Raw genomic sequence first — 17,546 nt, 5'->3', positions numbered from 1 at the left:
TTTTCTAAAAATGTATATCATACTTCCATGTTATTTTCTAAATAAATCATAAACAGCACTTCCAGTAATACATAAACTTCTCTTACCAGAATCGGGAAAGTCTGTCTGCACTGAATACGGAGCCAACCTCAGGAGTGAGAAAATTGATAATAACTGATCAATTTTGGCACAGAAAATAGGACATTTTTCTGAATAGATTTATTTCAAAATTACATATCTTCATGTGTACTATTGATTACTGAAATAAAAATTAAAACAACGGTTACGTTTTAAGGCAATTAATAAAGAGTGTGTAAGAAATGCGTCCACATTTCCTGTAGTGCTGGATGGATTTTTTTCTACTTGAATTTTAGCATGTTCTAATAAAAATAAGTTTTTACAGATCGATTTGCTGGATTTTTACTCGTCATCAGTATTATAGCAAATATTCTTGTACATAGGAGGCAGTATTATAGTAGTTATATTCTTGTACATAGGAGCAGTATTATAGTAGTTATATTCTTGTACATAGGAGCAGTATTATTGTAGTTATATTATTGTACATAGGGACAGTATTATAGTAGTTATATTCTTGTACATAGGAGCAGTATTATAGTAGTTATATTCTTGTACATTGGGACAGTATTATAGTAGTTATATTCTTGTACATAGGGGCAGTATTATAGTAGTTATATTCTTGTACATAGGGGGCAGTATTATAGTAGTTATATTCTTGTACATAGGGGCAGTATTATTATAGTAGTTATATTCTTGTACATAGGGGCAGTATTATGGTAGTTATATTCTTGTACATAGGGGCAGTATTATAGTAGTTATATTCTTGTACATAGGGGCAGTATTATAGTAGTTATATTCTTGTATATAGGGGCAGTATTATAGTAGTTATATTCTTGTACATAGGAGCAGTATTATAGTAGTTATATTCTTGTACATAGGGGAAGTATTATAGTAGTTATATTCTTGTACATAGGAGCAGTATTATAGTAGTTATATTCTTGTACATAGGGGCAGTATTATAGTAGTTATATTCTTGTACATAGGAGCAGTATTATAGTAGTTATATTCTTGTACATATGGGGCAGTATTATAGTAGTTATATTCTTGTACATAGGGGGCAGTATTATAGTAGTTATATTCTTGTACATAGGGGGCAGTATTATAGTAGTTATATTCTTGTACATAGGGGCAGTAATAAACTACATTCTTTTATTTTGTGGGTCATATTATAACACCTCTGTCTTCCCATATATTTTGTGCAAACTGATTTTTTGTCTAATTGATACAGATGAAGACCTTTGGGAATACCGGGGATTTAAGATGCTGAAGCTTGTCTTACATATTATTTTTTGACAGCATCATTGATTCCATGGTGCTGTGGGGTTTCTTCTCTGCACAGAGTGAATGGGATCTTTTCCTAATCTGGTCATCTTTGGTGTAATGGCCATAATAACTTTAGATAATACGAACCATCAGTATTGTGTTCGTAGAATTTGGGGTAAATTAATAATAATAATAATAATAATAATAATATTTTTCTGTATACTGTAGAACTATTGTCACTAGCATGTCAGGACAAATGGGTTGTTAGTGTTAGTGCAATGATCCTTTTTCTTTTCCTTTAATGTTGCACATGATATTTCAGCACAATGTATTATGATGGATTGCTCATGGATATAATGTTAAAAAGCTGTAGGGACCTCCCTGTGTCTTTTAGGTATAGGTTTTAGTCTGTTTACATAGGCCCCTCCACCCTTCTGATCCCTGGGCAGAACAGATGGCCAGGATGTGTCACTGTGACACTGCAGAGCCTGCATACACCTCTGCCTTCCTCCCAGCACTGCCCCTTTAAGGAGTTGCTAGTTGCTGTGTGCACTGTCACTTTAAAAGGCTGTTCCAGCAGCCAGGAGGGGGGGTATAGCCATTGTTTCTGCCAAAGGTTTTTTTTTCTCCTCTCTCTCTGATCTGATTATTTTAACTCCAGTTAAAGGAAAGGCAAGATGGCTGAGATGGGGAAGGGAGTCTCTGCAGGGAAATTAGCCAGCAATGTGCAGAAGAAGCTGACCAGGGCGCAGGAGAAGGTAAGGCTGCCATGGTGCTGTGCCAGCAGGGACAGGCTGGAGCTCCCCTGACAGCTCTGCAGCTCTGCTCTCATGTAGGGGCTGTATGGATCTGTAGAATGGGGGGGATTACTGCTCCTGTGGTGCCAGGGGCAGGTCAGGGCTGCAGCCACCAGCAGCTTCTTCTAGAGTGTCAGCAATACAGTGCAATGTATTAGGAGGCTAAATCCATAGAGCCTGCAGTGTGGTTACTGGGAAGAACTGGGATCTGCTGGGGCAGCACACTGGGGGCAGCTCCTCCAGCCTTTCATGCAATGTCAGCTCTGCAATGCTGCATGTAGCAGCTCTGCCAATAATGTACCATGGTGTTATGTAAGGAAGCAGCAGCCTCTGTCCTGCAGGTATTAGCTGCTAATCTCCTTTCTGCAGCCTGGGAAGACAATTGCAATGCAGGGAAGGATGTCATTGAATGGCTGGGCAATGGCTGTGACAGCAGAGGAGGTTTCCCGCAGAGGAGCAGCAGCAGCCTCCATGTGTTACATTGTAACAATGAAGCTTCCTTGTTTTGTAAATATAGATACAATAATATGATTTCCTGCGCAGGGGGTGGGGGGGGGGGGGCTGTGGATTCAGGACACTGAGCTGGTTCCATTCATTATGTCAGGGTAATTATCAGTAATGATATGGTGGGATCTTGTGGGAATAACATGGTGCTCAGAGCTCAGGAACAATCAGATCTACATGCAGAGGATCTACCTGCGGATCATAAATGGAACACCTGATGTCAGGGCGGTCACATTATATGGGCACGATTAAAAACTGTGGCTACAATATATCTTGTCATGATAATATTTTAATATTTTTGGCACTAGGAAACTTTTTTTTTCCTTATAAAGGGGTGTAACGTCCCCCCCTGCCCCCCTATCTCCCATTCTGTTACATAGGCCCCTGTTATAGCGCCCCTTTCTGTATATACAGAACAAGCAGTATATAACCTCAGGCCCCTGCCTGGTATATAGAACAATGTTTGCTGGGGGCAGAGATCGTCCTTCAGCTTTGGAAGAGTTGACCATTCTGGATCTTTTCCTGTTATTGATTCTATTGAATGTTGTGATAGAGATAAATCTGTGTATCTGTCATTCTGAAAAGCCTTGGCAGCAGGAGCCCTGCACTTCTCTCCTGTATAGTCACCTATAGAGCCCTTATGGTTTTGTATGATGGGCCAGTTATCACTTTGTGTGTAGCCCCCATTTCTCCCCTAAGCGATGATACATTGTAACATTTTTGCCTTATTGATTCTGCATGAATTCATGATTTAAACACAATCTATATGATATCACAATATGGAGTCAGCAGTCTATCGGTTCTATAATTTGGACCCTTTATTTTGCCGTGTGCCTTCACTCTATGTAATATCATTTAGCGCCTTTTATATTGTATCACTGTCTCTATACAGAATTCAGAATATGTTCATATATTACATTTACAAGCTCCGTCTTTTCAGCAGTGTGTGGAAATCCATGACATGTGCTAGAGGTCAGAGGTCACTGGTGGAATTGGAGGTAGTTGTCCATTCAGGTTATTATACTGTGACTAATTGTTAATTTATTATTATAGTTATTATATTTTCCAGTAGGCCGACGTGACCGTATAAGGAGGGTGCAGGGGCGGAAATAGAATAGGTGCAGGGGTTTCAATCACACCTGGGCTCTGGAGAACTAGAGGGCCTCATATTTATATATGGTATATATGTCTTTTACTGTTGAAGACATTTGATAGTTGAGGGCCCCATTGAACATTTTGCATTAGGGCCCACAAGCTTCAAGTCACTGCGAGCGTGACCTCCTCACTGCACTTTATCCTTTTAGTCATTACACAGGACCCCGGCCTGTATACAGCCCCTACAGTATATACGCTCAGGCCCCTGACTGATAGATGGCAGGGGAGACATGTGTGCAACAAGTAGATCAGAGGTCACAGCTGGTGTAGGAGACATGGATCATTCTGGACACTTGATACAGGATCTATATTTAACCCTCGAGTTGCTATATTACATGGTTGGGGGCGCAGGGCATGAAGCCATGTCTGAAGGAGACAAATGCTTCCTGTGCAAATTAGCAGCTTCGTGTAGATTGCTACTTCCAACAGGTGGCGCTGTAGAGTTCAAGGCCTCTTTCTCTCTGAAGAGGCAATTTGCAGCTTGTGGAGGTTCCCGCCACATTGTCACCTTCTTCTCTACCACTACTATAAAGAAATTCAGCATCTTTTATTTCGGTCTTTTCCCACAATTCATTTAATTTCCAGTTTCCTAGATCTGTTGCTCCCTTTGTAGAACTTAGTGATGACACTGCCCCTGATCTGCCCCTGATACCTTCATAGTCTGAAGAAGAAATACAAAGAGGCGGAGTCTGACAACTATGTGCTGTCGTGGGAAAATGGTTGTCAGGCAGAGCTGCTACAATGTAGACTCCAAACTGTTACATTGAGGAGAACGTGCAGCTATGGAGCATAGACAGGAGGCAGAGGAGAGTCTGCTTTTTTGAGAGATTTTTATGAAATTCTATCGCACATTCTTAGTAGATACTGTACGAACCAGAGACCAGAGGGGCAACGCTTAGATTTATCATATATGAATCCACCCAGTGCGCGCACCTGGAATTTTGGATGACTCTTCTTACAAACTGCTCGCGGCCTCTCATTTGTGATGGCGTCTTTTCCCAACATCAACTTTAAGATCTCTTCACAGGTGATCAATGGGATTTAGGTCCGAACTCATTGCTACCACTTCACAACTCTTTGTTTCGATCTATTTTTGGGGGCTTGTTGAAGAATGTTTGGGGTCATTGTCCTGCTGGAAGACCCATGCCCAGCTTTCTGACACTGGGCACCACATTGCCACCCAAAATCCTTTGGTAATCTTCAGATTTCATGATGCCTTGCACACAGTCAGGGCACCCAGTGCCAGAGGCAGCAAAACAACCCCAAAGTATCTCTGAACCTCCACCTTATTTGACTGTAGGTACTGTGTTCTTTTCTTTCTAAGCCTCATTATGTGTTTTGGTGAACAGTAGAATGATGTGCTTTACCAAAAACCTCTATCTTGGTCTCATCTGTACACAAGACTGTTTCTCACGTACATTTTGGCAAAGCTGCAGTCTAACTTTTTTATGAATCTGTGTCAGCAGTGCGGTCCTGTGCTCTCCTATGCCAAAGAGGTAAAGCTGTCTCTGTGCTCTTTTGTGCCACAGAGGTTAAGCTGTCTCTGTGCTCGCCTATGCCACAGAGGTAAAGCTGTCTCTGTGCTCGCCTATGCCACAGAGGTAAAGCTGTCTCTGTGCTCGCCTATGCCACAGAGGTAAAGCTGTCTCTGTGCTTGCCTATGCCACAGAGGTAAAGCTGTCTCTTTGCTCTCCTATGCCACAGAGGTAAAGCTGTCTCTGTGGTCTCCTATGCCACAGAGGTAAAGCTGTCTCTGTCCTCTCCTAATCCACAGAGGTAAAGCTGTCTCTGTCCTCGCCTATGCCACAGAGGTAAAGCTGTCTCTGCTCTCCTATGCCACAGAGGTTAAGCTGTCTCTGTCCTCGCCTATGCCACAGAGGTAAAGCTGTCTCTGCTCTCCTATGCCACAGAGGTAAAGCTGTCTCTGTGCTCTCCTATGCCACAGAGGTAAAGCTGTCTCTGTCCTCTCCTAATCCACAGAGGTAAAGCTGTCTCTGTCCTCTCCTAATCCACAGAGGTAAAGCTGTCTCTGTGCTCTCCTATGCCACAGAGGTAAAGCTGTCTTCTCTCCTATGCCACAGAGGTTAAGCTGTCTCTGTCCTCGCCTATGCCACAGAGGTAAAGCTGTCTCTGTGCTCTCCTATGCCACAGAGGTAAAGCTGTCTTCTCTCCTATGCCACAGAGGTTAAGCTGTCTCTGTCCTCTCCTAATCCACAGAGGTAAAGCTGTCTCTGTGCTCGCCTATGCCACAGAGGTAAAGCTGTCTCTGCTCTCCTATGCCACAGAGGTAAAGCTGTCTCTGTCCTCTCCTAATCCACAGAGGTAAAGCTGTCTCTGCTCTCCTATGCCACAGAGGTAAAGCTGTCTCTGTGCTCGCCTATGCCACAGAGGTAAAGCTGTCTCTGTGCTCTCCTATGCCACAGAGGTAAAGCTGTCTCTGTCCTCTCCTAATCCACAGAGGTAAAGCTGTCTCTGTCCTCTCCTAATCCACAGAGGTAAAGCTGTCTCTGTCCTCTCCTAATCCACAGAGGTAAAGCTGTCTCTGTCCTCTCCTAATCCACAGAGGTAAAGCTGTCTCTGTCCTCGCCTATGCCACAGAGGTAAAGCTGTCTCTGTCCTCTCCTAATCCACAGAGGTAAAGCTGTCTCTGTCCTCTCCTAATCCACAGAGGTAAAGCTGTCTCTGTGCTCGCCTATGCCACAGAGGTAAAGCTGTCTCTGCTCTCCTATGCCACAGAGGTAAAGCTGTCTCTGTGCTCGCCTATGCCACAGAGGTAAAGCTGTCTCTGCTTGTAGCACGGTTCGAGTCAGCGGTGCTACTGGCCCGAATTGTCAATCTTCAGGACATGATGCGACAGCCATCTTAGAGGTGTATGTCCCCTCGGGGCATCGTCCGGAGCCCCTATATCTCCATCCTTCCTGCCTTCCTATGGATCGTCGTTCCTTTTCATTGGCGTCAGTGGTCCTTTAAGATAATGCCGCTGATTTTATCATTCTTGACCCCTGATGTCGTCTTCTCGCAGTTTTCCAGCTATTTCCTTGTAAAACTTTTTTCCTTGTTACTTTCCCAAGATTCCCAGAGGAAATAAATGACTGCAATAAAATTCACAGCGCTGTAGAAATGCTGATATCAAAGCAGCCACATCAGTCATGGCCGCCGCTCATATGTGGCCGCCGCTCATATGTGGACCCCTACTGGCCCCGGGAGTGTGGGAACGGCCGGGCTCTCTGTCGCCCTGAGCCACCACCTTCGCCAACTTCCCGGAATTACTGATAACACAACCTCTGCGCCCCGTGCTGCTGCCTGGGCGGCCGCCATCCTCACCGGACATGTTTCCCATCAATTTAGGGTTTTAATGAATTCACGTATCCTCAAACTGTCTTCCGTACAAGGGTCTGAGAAAGTTTGGGGGACGTCCCTGCCATGGAGGTTATGGTGCCACACGATTGTCTCAAAAACCAGTAAAACTATAAGAAATGGAATTTGGCAACTTGATAGAAAAGGACAACTCAAGGACGTGTGATTTTTGGGGACATATGAATTCCAGTCATTGCACATGTGCCCCCGCAGCAGGGCAGCCCCCGACATGTCGCACACGATTGTCTCCATCCACTTGCAGGAATATTTTGCCGCAGTCTGGAATAAACGCCTCTTGTAAATGAATGAAAGTAATTTGCGGCCATTTACCCTCTACGGTCGGACGGACGGACGGCACATCACCGGTGTTACTTCTTACTGTTCTCACTGTTCAGGTGCAGAACACACAGTCACAGTCAGTAGTCTGGAAAAGTTGGGTCAGAATCAGGGCCGGACTGGCCATCTGACAATTCTGGCAAATGCCAGAAGGGCCGGTCTGGTCGTGGGCCGCCTTGTGTGCTACATTGTTAACAAAATCGGTGTTCTCAAGACCCCCATACTGTTAACAGATGTGAAGGATCACAAAGTCACTGACTCCGTCACTTCCCCCAGCAGCCGCGGGGATCATTAGAAATATTGTTCTGGTGTTTAGAGATGGAGACAACATGGGCCTGTGTGATTCCAAATGCCAGTCCTGAATTTCAGCCCCAGTCCGTACCTGGTCAGAATCCTTGTCCTATCCATAAGGATGCCACATCAGTCACCAGTCTGCTTTTCCAGACTCATGGATCAGGCTGGTTTCACACATTTCATTTTGATGTTTTGGGGCAATTTTTGCTGAGTTTTAATTGTAGTAGAATGTTACCATAAAGGGGTTTTCCAGGTCTTGTATATTGACGACCTGTCCTAAGGCGAAGTCATCAATATGAGATCTGTGTGGGGCTGAGGCCTCTACGATCAGCTGTTACTGCTCCATCGGGGCGATGTACACAGTGTGCAGAGCTGGATCAGCATAGCGCTGTTAATCGTGATGTGGCCATTATCGGTACTGCAGAATAACTCCTATTGAAGTGAATAGGATCTGAGCGGCAATACTTGGGAACGGCCACTACCCAGTGAATGGCGCTGTGATGTTCTGGCTCTATACACTGCGATCATCCAGCCGCTAACAGAGCTGAAAACAACTGGTCAGTGCAGGCACCGAATGTCAGACGTCCACCGGTCTGATATTAATGACCTCTGTACATTGTCATCAATGTACAAGTCCTGGACAGCCCCTTTAAAACTTGTGCTTCATGAAAAGAGACTGATTTGACAACTGTGTGACTTTAAAGAATCGCACTTCGTCGTCCTTCTCATCCTCCTCGTCCTCCTCCTCTTCCTCCTCTAATCAAATGTTTTATCTTCTTAAGACATTACAATCATCATATTATATGTCACTGTGCACTGACAATTGATTATTTTGCCTTTCTACCCAGTTAACTATTTTCCTTTTCCATTAGTTCAAACATCCGTGAATAAAAACTGACAAGCTGAATCTTTCTGAGTTCTATGTAGAAACAGGAGGTCAATTTTCTCTACATGAGTCATGAGTCACTGCAAAAGTCTCTGGCAGGGGGGAGGAAGGAGCAGCTGGGTCAGGAGGTGAAGGAGGAGTGATACATGCAGGGACAAGAGACTTCCGGTCTCTACATAGAGCAAAGAGAAGAATTATCTGGGTAGAAAATGAGCAATTGTAGCTACTCAGTGCTGTATAATATGATGATTGCAATATAGAAAGAGACTAAAAACTCTGATGGGAGGAGGAAGAAGATGAGGAGGAGGAGGAGGAGAATGAGGAGGAGGACAAGGGGGAGGAGTAAGAAGAGGAGATGGACAATGAGGAGGACGACAAAGGGGAGGAGGAGGACAAGGGGGAGGAGGATTATGAGGAGGAGGTCAAGTGGGAGGAGGAGGAGGTCAAGGGGGAGGAGGAGGATGAGGAGGAGTGCTTCTTTAGGCCATGTTCACACAGTGCGTTTTTTACCGCGGAACCGCGGCGGTTTTGCGGCTGCGGTTCCGCAGCTGTTTTCCATGCAGGGTACAGTACACTGTACCCTATGGAAAACAGGACACACTGTGCACATGGTCCGGAAATTGTAAAAAAAAAAGACGCGCTGAATAGCTCCCGGAAAAAAGAAGGAGCATGTCAATTCTTCTTCCTGAACCGCAGCGGTTCTGCACCCATAGACCTCCATTGTGAGGTCAAAATCGCAGTAAAACCCGCAGATCAAAAATATATCTGCGGGTTTTACTGCGATTTGATGTGCAGAACCGCTGCAGCAGGAAGTGCGGGGGAGCGGGCGGAAGTGCGTGGGCGGAGTGTGGCTGCCCCCCCGTGCTCCGATCCCGCCCCCCCGTGCTCCGATGCCCCCCCCCCGTGCTCCGATGCCCCCCCCCAGTGCTCCGATGCCCCCCCCGTGCCCTAATCTCCCCCCCTTATACTTACCCGGCGTCCCGGTGTCCGTCCGGCCGTCTTCTCCCTGGGCGCCGCCATCTTGCAAAATGGCGGGCGCATGCGCAGTGCGCCCGCCGAATCTGCCGGCCGGCAGATTCGCTCCAAAGTGCATTTTGATCACTGAGATATAACCTATCTCAGTGATCAAAATAAAAAAATAGTAAATGACACCCCCCCACTTTGTCACCCCCATTGGTAGGGACAATAAAAAAAATTAAGAATTTTTTTTTTTTTTTTTCACTAAGGTTAGGTTAGGGGTAGGGTTAGGGGTAGGGTTAGGGGTAGGGGTAGGGTTAGGGGTAGGGTTAGGGTTAGGGGTAGGGTTAGGGGTAGGGTTAGGGTTAGGGGTAGGGTTAGGGGTAGGGTTAGGGGTAGGGTTAGGTATTTTCAGCCATTTTAGCCCTAAAAAGCTTCCTAGGAAACACACAGTAAAAAAAGGATAAAAAAACGCATCAAAAAACGCATCCAAAAACGCATCAAAAAAGGACAAAAAAAGGACCTGCGTTTTCTGCCAAGAGCTGCAGTTTTTTAAAAAAACTGTCCTGAAAAAAAAAGGATGGAAATCCTGAACGTGTGAACATACCCTTAGGTAAATTTGGTGCATTTGAGACTTGTTGAAAATCAGAAAATGAAGTGGTAAATCTGCCTCATTCTGCGGCAATACAGTCACATTCCCATATCACGCCGTTTATATATAATGAAGCTTTAACTGCTTTTGTGCAAACTCCCCTGTGAGGCTCCTGGACAGAGGGCAAAACTCAGGGACTCCTGGAAGAGTGGGCAAATCTCCTGGGGCCCCGAAGCCCCCCCATATCCTCCCTGAATCAGCGCTCCCCCAGCAGTTTAGTTGCTGTATGGCTGAGCCCTGCTCCTGGGAGTCAGAGGCCCCTCATACTGCTCCTGCACAGGGGCCCCCGGCTGTCACCATATTACCCTATAAATCAGCACATGATCCAAGATTGTCTCCATTCATTACACGCTCGTCTACTGTCATCTGTTGCTGCTTATGCAGAGCACAGAAGTGAAGACAGGTTTGTCATTGACCGCTGCACTCTGCATAGGCAGAAACTGAGATGACAAAGTTCACTTTATTATGCTCAGAGCCCAATTGGATGTGTTAAAAAAAAATGGTCAGTTAAATAAATAAATAAATAAAAATGCCCCTGCTATATACTGTGTAATGGTTGTGTCTGACCGTACCCGAACATGTTCTGATTGTACCACATCTCCTGGGCAGGGGAGGACACTAAAGAATATACAGGCAGGGCAGCAGATAAGATTATCTCAGCACAGGAACATTTTTTTAAACACATCCAATTGTGGAAATTATTTTTATTCCAAGATCTGTTTATTAAAATGTTGAAGAAAATTAACTTTGTTTGTGGGAAACCCCCTTTTAGTCGTTCCCGGTGTCTGGCGACAGACGGCAGTAGCTTCTCTGATCACTTTTCACTTTTCTCTCGTTGTATCTTTTTATAATTACTGAAGTGGGAAAGAATCGTTTTTTGAGTTTTGAGCGGCGCCGGCAGCAGCGTGGGCCGACATGAGACCAGAGCAGTTTTATTTCAAGGGATGATCACAACTGCTTCACTGGATCAAACCAGCGTCTAATGCCGGCGTCACACTGGCGTTTAAAACGGCCGAGTGCAATGCGATAAAACATCGCATTGCACTCGGACCAATGTTAGCATATGGTGCCGCTCCCAGCAGCCGACTTTTTGTCAGCCGTTTTCCTCGGTCAGCATGCTGCGATTGTCTCGGACCGAGGAAAACTCGCGGCTCACTCGCACCCATATAAGCCTATGGGTGCGAGTGAGACAGCGCACACCACTCGGATATCATCTGGGTGATGTGCGCTATAAGCGGCCCCAGCAATGGAGGAGATGGAGAAAGTCATTTCTCCGCCTCCTCCGCAGCGCCGCTCCGATCCTCCCTGTGCGAGAGAATCGGAGCACAGACGCATGACACTCGGCTCCTGCCTTGCTGCGAGCAGGAGCTGTGTCATTAGCATATCGCATCCGATGCTCTCGCATCGGATGTGATACGCCAGTGTGACGCCGGCCTAAATGTGAGACTCGGCCCCCAGGAGCCGTCTCCTGCTCTCTCCGGCCCTCTCTCAGGGTTTGCACCTGTTTGCAGGTATGGCATCGGCAGAAACCCAGCAAAATGACAAGCGCCTGCCAGGCCGCATTCACACACACGGTTTTCCATGCAGTTTTACTTTGTGATTCCATCATGGTGCAAATGCAGAGAAATTGCCCCAGGAGTTATGTGAAGGGCCCTGAACAATGGGGTAAATAAGGCCGATTCATGCAGTTCTTCCTTCTGACCCAACAGTACACATAATACTGTAATACTGCCATGTAGTGCCAAAATAATACTGCCAAATACCGCACACATATTATTGTCATATAGTGCGCAAATATGCAGAATCCAGTTAAAATGTCTACAAGGAGTCCAAATAATACTGCCACATAGTAATAAGATATTACCACTTACTGTTATATAAATCCCCTATAACAGGGGTGTCAAACTGCAATCCTCGAGGGCTGCAAACAGGTCATGTTTTCAGGATTTCCTTGTACTGCACAGGTGATAATTTAATCACCTACACAAATAATGAGTTGGTGACTAAATTATCACCTGTGCAGTACAAGGCAATCCTGAAAACATGACCTGTTTGCAGCCCTCGAGGATTGCAGTTTGACACCCCTGCCCTATAATGTCATATACTGATCAGATAAGATGCAGTATCTAAATAATTATTCCATAAGCAGCCTACAAAGTACTGCCACACAGTGCCAAGATAATACTGCCATATACTGCCCACATAATATGCAGCTGTCAGCAGGGATTGGTAATGTTTAGGACGGGGGTGCAGATGCTCCCGGTGCTGCTGCGCTCTTCTCCTAGAAGTCATCCAGTTTTCCATAAATGTATCTATTTAAAGCTTCTGAAACCTTCTAATTTATCTTTTTAATTTTTCATCATTCTTTTTTTTTTTCATTTCTGCTTTCTGTCAGTGGATAGGAACCTTTCTGGAGGTGAATACCTGTGACAATTTGTTACAATGTAGATAAGAACCATGGAGGACAAGAGAGAAATCTGTGCAGTGATTGATCTCTGCTTGATGTCAGTGAATGGAAACATTTACATCTAGACGGTAAAAGCACATCCCGACCCCATGGGGTTAATAACACAGATAGGCTTTAGTGTGAATTGAATCTATCAGTCTGGATTTCAGGACAGGACAGAGATTAGTGCTGTTGCATTTAGCACACAGAGCATTGCTTACACTGATGCATTGTAACAAATTCTCAGCTGTAGGCAGTTTTCAGCCACTAAATGTAATTGAGAATGTTCCCGTTCACTGACAGCAAGCATACATGAAAATATCGAGCAATGAAAACTGAAAGTAGAAAGATACAAAGTGACAGAACTTCTAATGAGCAATTGTAGGGTGCTCGTGAGCTACTCCAGCTGAGAGGATGTTTGGGGAATTACTCTTTAGGCGATTGCTTCTCATGTTAGTGTAATTTCTGGAATTGCCCCTTGTTCCTGGACGTGCAGTAAATTGGGGGGGTCCTGTTACTCCGAGGAGCAGGAATGCTGACTGTCACATCCCAGAACTGTGGACCCGGATGAGAGCGGGGTCTGTATATGATGTCACGGCAGTGATACATAATGTCAGATGGCGGCTGGGGGAGGGAAGCACCTGCCATCGCCTCCAGTCATCCCGGCTTATGGGGGTCACCTCTGAACCTGTGAACAGTCCCTGCTATTTATGGACACGGAATCCCTTCACGCCACTCTTGGATCAGTCGCTCCAGCAGAAAGTGACGTTTTTACATCCTAGAGACCCCTGTAAATATGGAGACATAATGACCAGAGATTAGTGGGTAACAAGCGCTGACGCATTGATTTCTTGCATTGGTTCATTGCACCAGACCCCGAAGGTCCGGATCCGATTGTCATAGCGATCTGCAAAAAAACACAGGAAATGAGACCCCAAAATGTGCAAGAAGTGTCTGCTCCTAGAAATGTGATGACCCCAGAACAATGTACTCAGCTCTCATCCTCCGCAATGTGTAGTGACCTCTGCGCTGGACACGTTTATACACAAAGCCCCATAAAATCGCATTCCTGGAGCCATCGTCTTCTGTCCGGCGGTGAATGCGCCATTCAGCTTTATATATAACTAATATACTATTGCCGCTCCCACATGGGGTGACGCCCTGTTTTGAAAGATTCCATGTGCAATAAAGGTGCAGGTTACTACTAAGGCTCTGTTCCCACGCTCAGGAATTGCAGCGCTTTGGACGCAGCGTATTTTCACTGTGTTCTAATCACGCAGTTAATTCCGCATGTGTTCACTGACTAATCCGGATTTACCGCATCCAATATGTGTCTATTGTGGAAATTTCTGGAGCAGAGACAAGTGACTCCACACCAGAAATTGACATGCTGCAGCTCGTAAACCCGAACCGCAGGTGAGTTTACACAGCGTGAAATAGAAACACAGTGGGCGTGAGATTTCTCTTCATCCATCCCCTGTGCTTGTACTGTACAACGCAGCGCTTTGAATGCAGCACAATTGCACTGTGTCCAAAACGCGTACCCTAAAAATTGGATCCAAACTAGAAACTGTCCAATCAGATGGCTGCAAAAATGCTACAGGAAAGCGATTTACCTCTACAAAACTCAATTTCTGACCAACTCATAATTGCATCTAGTTACAGCAGAGCTGAGCTTTGTCTCATTACAAACACATCTACTGCTCTCCCCTCACAGCACTGTCAGCCACACTGACTGCCAGGAGATGAAAGCTGAAGAAGTGTTGGTAATCACACTCATCTCTGCTCTACTCCTGGCACTTTGCAGCACGCTCAGCTCTGCGGTGAGATCAGGAGAGGAGTCTCTTCTGTGTGAGACATGTAATGGCAGACAGTCCTCACTGATCTCGCTGCCAGCTATTGAATAGGTGTGATGCTGTCCTGGTTATGTTCCTGACCATGCTGTGGACTAACTCCTGATGCCCTGTCTGGTTTGAGCCTTGACTCTTCTCTAATTCTGTTCGTCCTGCTAGACAGTGACCGGCTATTCCCTGGCTGCATTTGGACTTGATTTTGTCCTTGTCACTGTCTCTCTGGTTCTTACCCGGCCTCTTTGGTTTTATCCTTAATCTCACTCCACCGGCCGGTGGCTACTCTGCAAACTCAACCCCGGGCTGTACAGCAAAGTTCACATCACTGTATAGGTATTAAAGGATGTAAACCCCTAGACCCTGCTAAGTGGAGTGACGAGTGCCAAGGCTGACCACTGACGCCAACTTGAAAGCTGAAGAATTATTATACTTACTGAATTATCATATAAAATATTGGATTATCTATTGGGGCCTTTCCAAGAAGGAGTATTTCAGGAAATCAGCCCCCCACCTGCTGATCCAGAGGAATACTGGTGGCCGCCATTGATGCTCTGTCCTCCTGGCACAGTTACTTGTGTCACTATGAGCAGATCACTAGTGGGATAAGAGGTGATTGGGTCAGGATTAGGAGTAATCGCCCAATAGTGACATAATGAGAACATAACAGGATACAATCATTCCTCACTGATACATTGTTACAACTCACAACTGCTCCATATAGAAAGGCAGCAGATGACAGAACCAGACAATACCAGACCTCCAGCGACCTCCCTGACATCGGACCTTGTCTGTGTCTCCTCCATCCAGATAATATATCGCCCATAGGATGATTTATCATTTCAGGGGTTTGTTTTTTTTACTTTTTTTGTGGTCTTTGTTGACAGTTTTTGTGCTGATTTCTTCAAAATGGCGCACACAGGTGGATGAGTTTTTGGGCAAAATAAAAAATTATCTTGTCTCTTTTGCGCACTTTTCTAGAGTAAACAGTCCTGCAATCCTTTAAAATGTCACACTGTAATCGTCTGAAACTGCAAAAATAAAAAAGGCAGATTTTGTATTCTAACAGCGTACTGGAGTAAAATTCCGCACATTTTTGCAACATTTTTAAAAGTCGGAAGTGATGAATTAAGCTAAAACACCTGGATAATCAAAACAACAATAACATTTCCAAGCAAAAAAATGTAACAAAGTAAAGATGAATTAAAAAAAAAGCTCAAAATAAAATAAAATGAATAAGGCGCACACATAAGTCAGTTCTTAGAACCAGAGAAAGTGCGTAAGACAATGAAGAATCCGGGCCATAGAATACAAAAGGATGTGTTACCTCTAAACCTACTGGACAGGCCGCTTTATGGACAAGGCAATTATTAATTCACAGAGAAAAAGGCCAAAGGACACCTGGAAAATGAATGTTTTCATCTTCGCAGGGGTCTAAAGATTTGAAGACACTTGGCCTCAGGGGCCCTTAGTCATTGACAATGCATCAGTTATAAAACTACAAGTCCCAGCAATCACTGGTGGCCACAAGCTGTTAGGCCATGTTTGGAGTGGTAGTATCACATCAGTGCCATAGGTTGCTGATGCTGCGAATTGGACGCAGAACTTCTAGAGCAAAATGGTCTTTTCTGGGCAATTTATAAGGTTCCGAGGTCTAGGGAGTAATGGATCCCTGAACGGCCGCTGACTTTCTTTGGGCCTGGAGTTCAGTTGCCAGATGATTGCATTGGGTCAGGTGGGTCTTGTAAGAAACTGTGACACCCCATACATCGCTAATGACACAGTGGGAAAGTCCAAAAGTGATGGAAAGCACCCAAGGATTTAACCTAAGGCCATCCTTCAATGACATTTCCCCTTTAAAACTGATGCCCGTCATATTTTATGGTTTCTGCAAATATATTCTAATATATTATTTATACTTCCATTTTTTAACAATGACAAGCTCTTCCCAGTGTGAAGCCCTGTCACTATTACTTAGTGGGTAGCACGGTGGCTTGGTGGTCAGCACTGTACAGTGGCTCAGTGATTAGCACTGTTGCTTTGCAGCTCTGGGGTGCTGAGTTCAAATCCAACCAGTGACAATATCTGCAAGGAGATTGTTTCAGGGGTTTCTGCTGGGTTCTCTTGTTTTCTTCCACAATCCAAAGACTGATGGGGGAATGTAGATTGTGAGCCCCAATGGGCACAGTGATGATGATGTCTGTAAAGCGTAGTGGAATTCATGGAAAGAAAAATAAATAAACATGCACGCTCCCAAAAAAAGAGCAACTGCAGCTGCATCTTGTTTCCTCCCCTATCTAGCCCCACACCTTTTCTCCTATCTTTTCTCACCTCTGCTCTATTCCCTCTATTTCCCTCTCCAATCCTCTCCCCACCTCAGCTTCCCTTTCCTTTGCGCTTCCTCTTTCCTCTCCTCCCTTCCTCTCTCCTTTGCTGTCCTTCACCCCTCATCTCCGCTCCTCTCTTCTTCTCTATTCTCTGTTCCTATCTCCCATCCTCTCCTGTTATCACTCCTCCTCTCCTGTCCTCTTCTCTCTTCTCCTGTTCTCTTTTCACATCTCCTTTCCTTCTTTTCTTTCTTCTCCTTTCTTCTCTCTCTTCTCTCCTTCTTCTCTCCTCTCCCTTCCTCATTTCTCCTCTCCTGTTCTCTTTTCACATCTTCTTTCCTTCTCTTCTTTCCTCTCTTTTCTTCTCCTCTCCTTTCCTGTTCTTTTTTTCACATCTCATTTCCTTCTCTCCTCTCCCTCATTTCTCCTCTCCTGTTCTGTTTTCACATCTCCTTTCCTTCTCTTCCTTCCTCTCCTTTCTTCTCTCCTTTCTTCTTCTGTCCTCTCACTTCCTCATTTCTCCTCTCCTGTTCTCTTTTTACATCTCCTACCCTCTCTTCTCTCCTCTCCTTTCTTCTCTCCTCTCCTGTGCTCTCTCCTCTCTTCTTCCCCACCTTATAACAGGGGATTACATGTATATTTTGTAAATGCACAATTGCTGATTACTG

At 45.1% G+C, this 17,546-nt stretch overlaps 1 protein-coding gene across 13 annotated transcripts in view; it reads left to right on the top strand.

Annotated features, from left to right (window-relative positions):
* The first annotated feature begins 1,905 nt into the window (after positions 1-1,905).
* Positions 1,906-17,546, top strand: part of BIN1 (bridging integrator 1) — a 115,354-nt gene continuing 99,713 nt past the window's right edge. For 4 of the 13 annotated variants that reach the window (XM_069732664.1, XM_069732662.1, XM_069732670.1 and 1 more), the window contains exon 1: positions 1,907-2,078. In XM_069732664.1, the coding sequence (XP_069588765.1) occupies positions 1,998-2,078 (81 nt within the window). In that variant the 5' untranslated portion in view covers positions 1,907-1,997. Of the gene's footprint in view, positions 2,079-17,546 lie in introns of all 13 variants that reach the window. The other 9 variants (XM_069732667.1, XM_069732668.1, XM_069732669.1 and 6 more) reach the window with 5 other exon arrangements.

This window comes from Ranitomeya imitator, chromosome 7 (genome assembly GCF_032444005.1).
Source record: "Ranitomeya imitator isolate aRanImi1 chromosome 7, aRanImi1.pri, whole genome shotgun sequence".
NCBI lineage: Eukaryota > Metazoa > Chordata > Amphibia > Anura > Dendrobatidae > Ranitomeya > Ranitomeya imitator.
The sequence above is the reverse complement of the archived record's forward strand: the minus strand, read 5'-3'. Positions and strand labels throughout refer to the sequence as shown.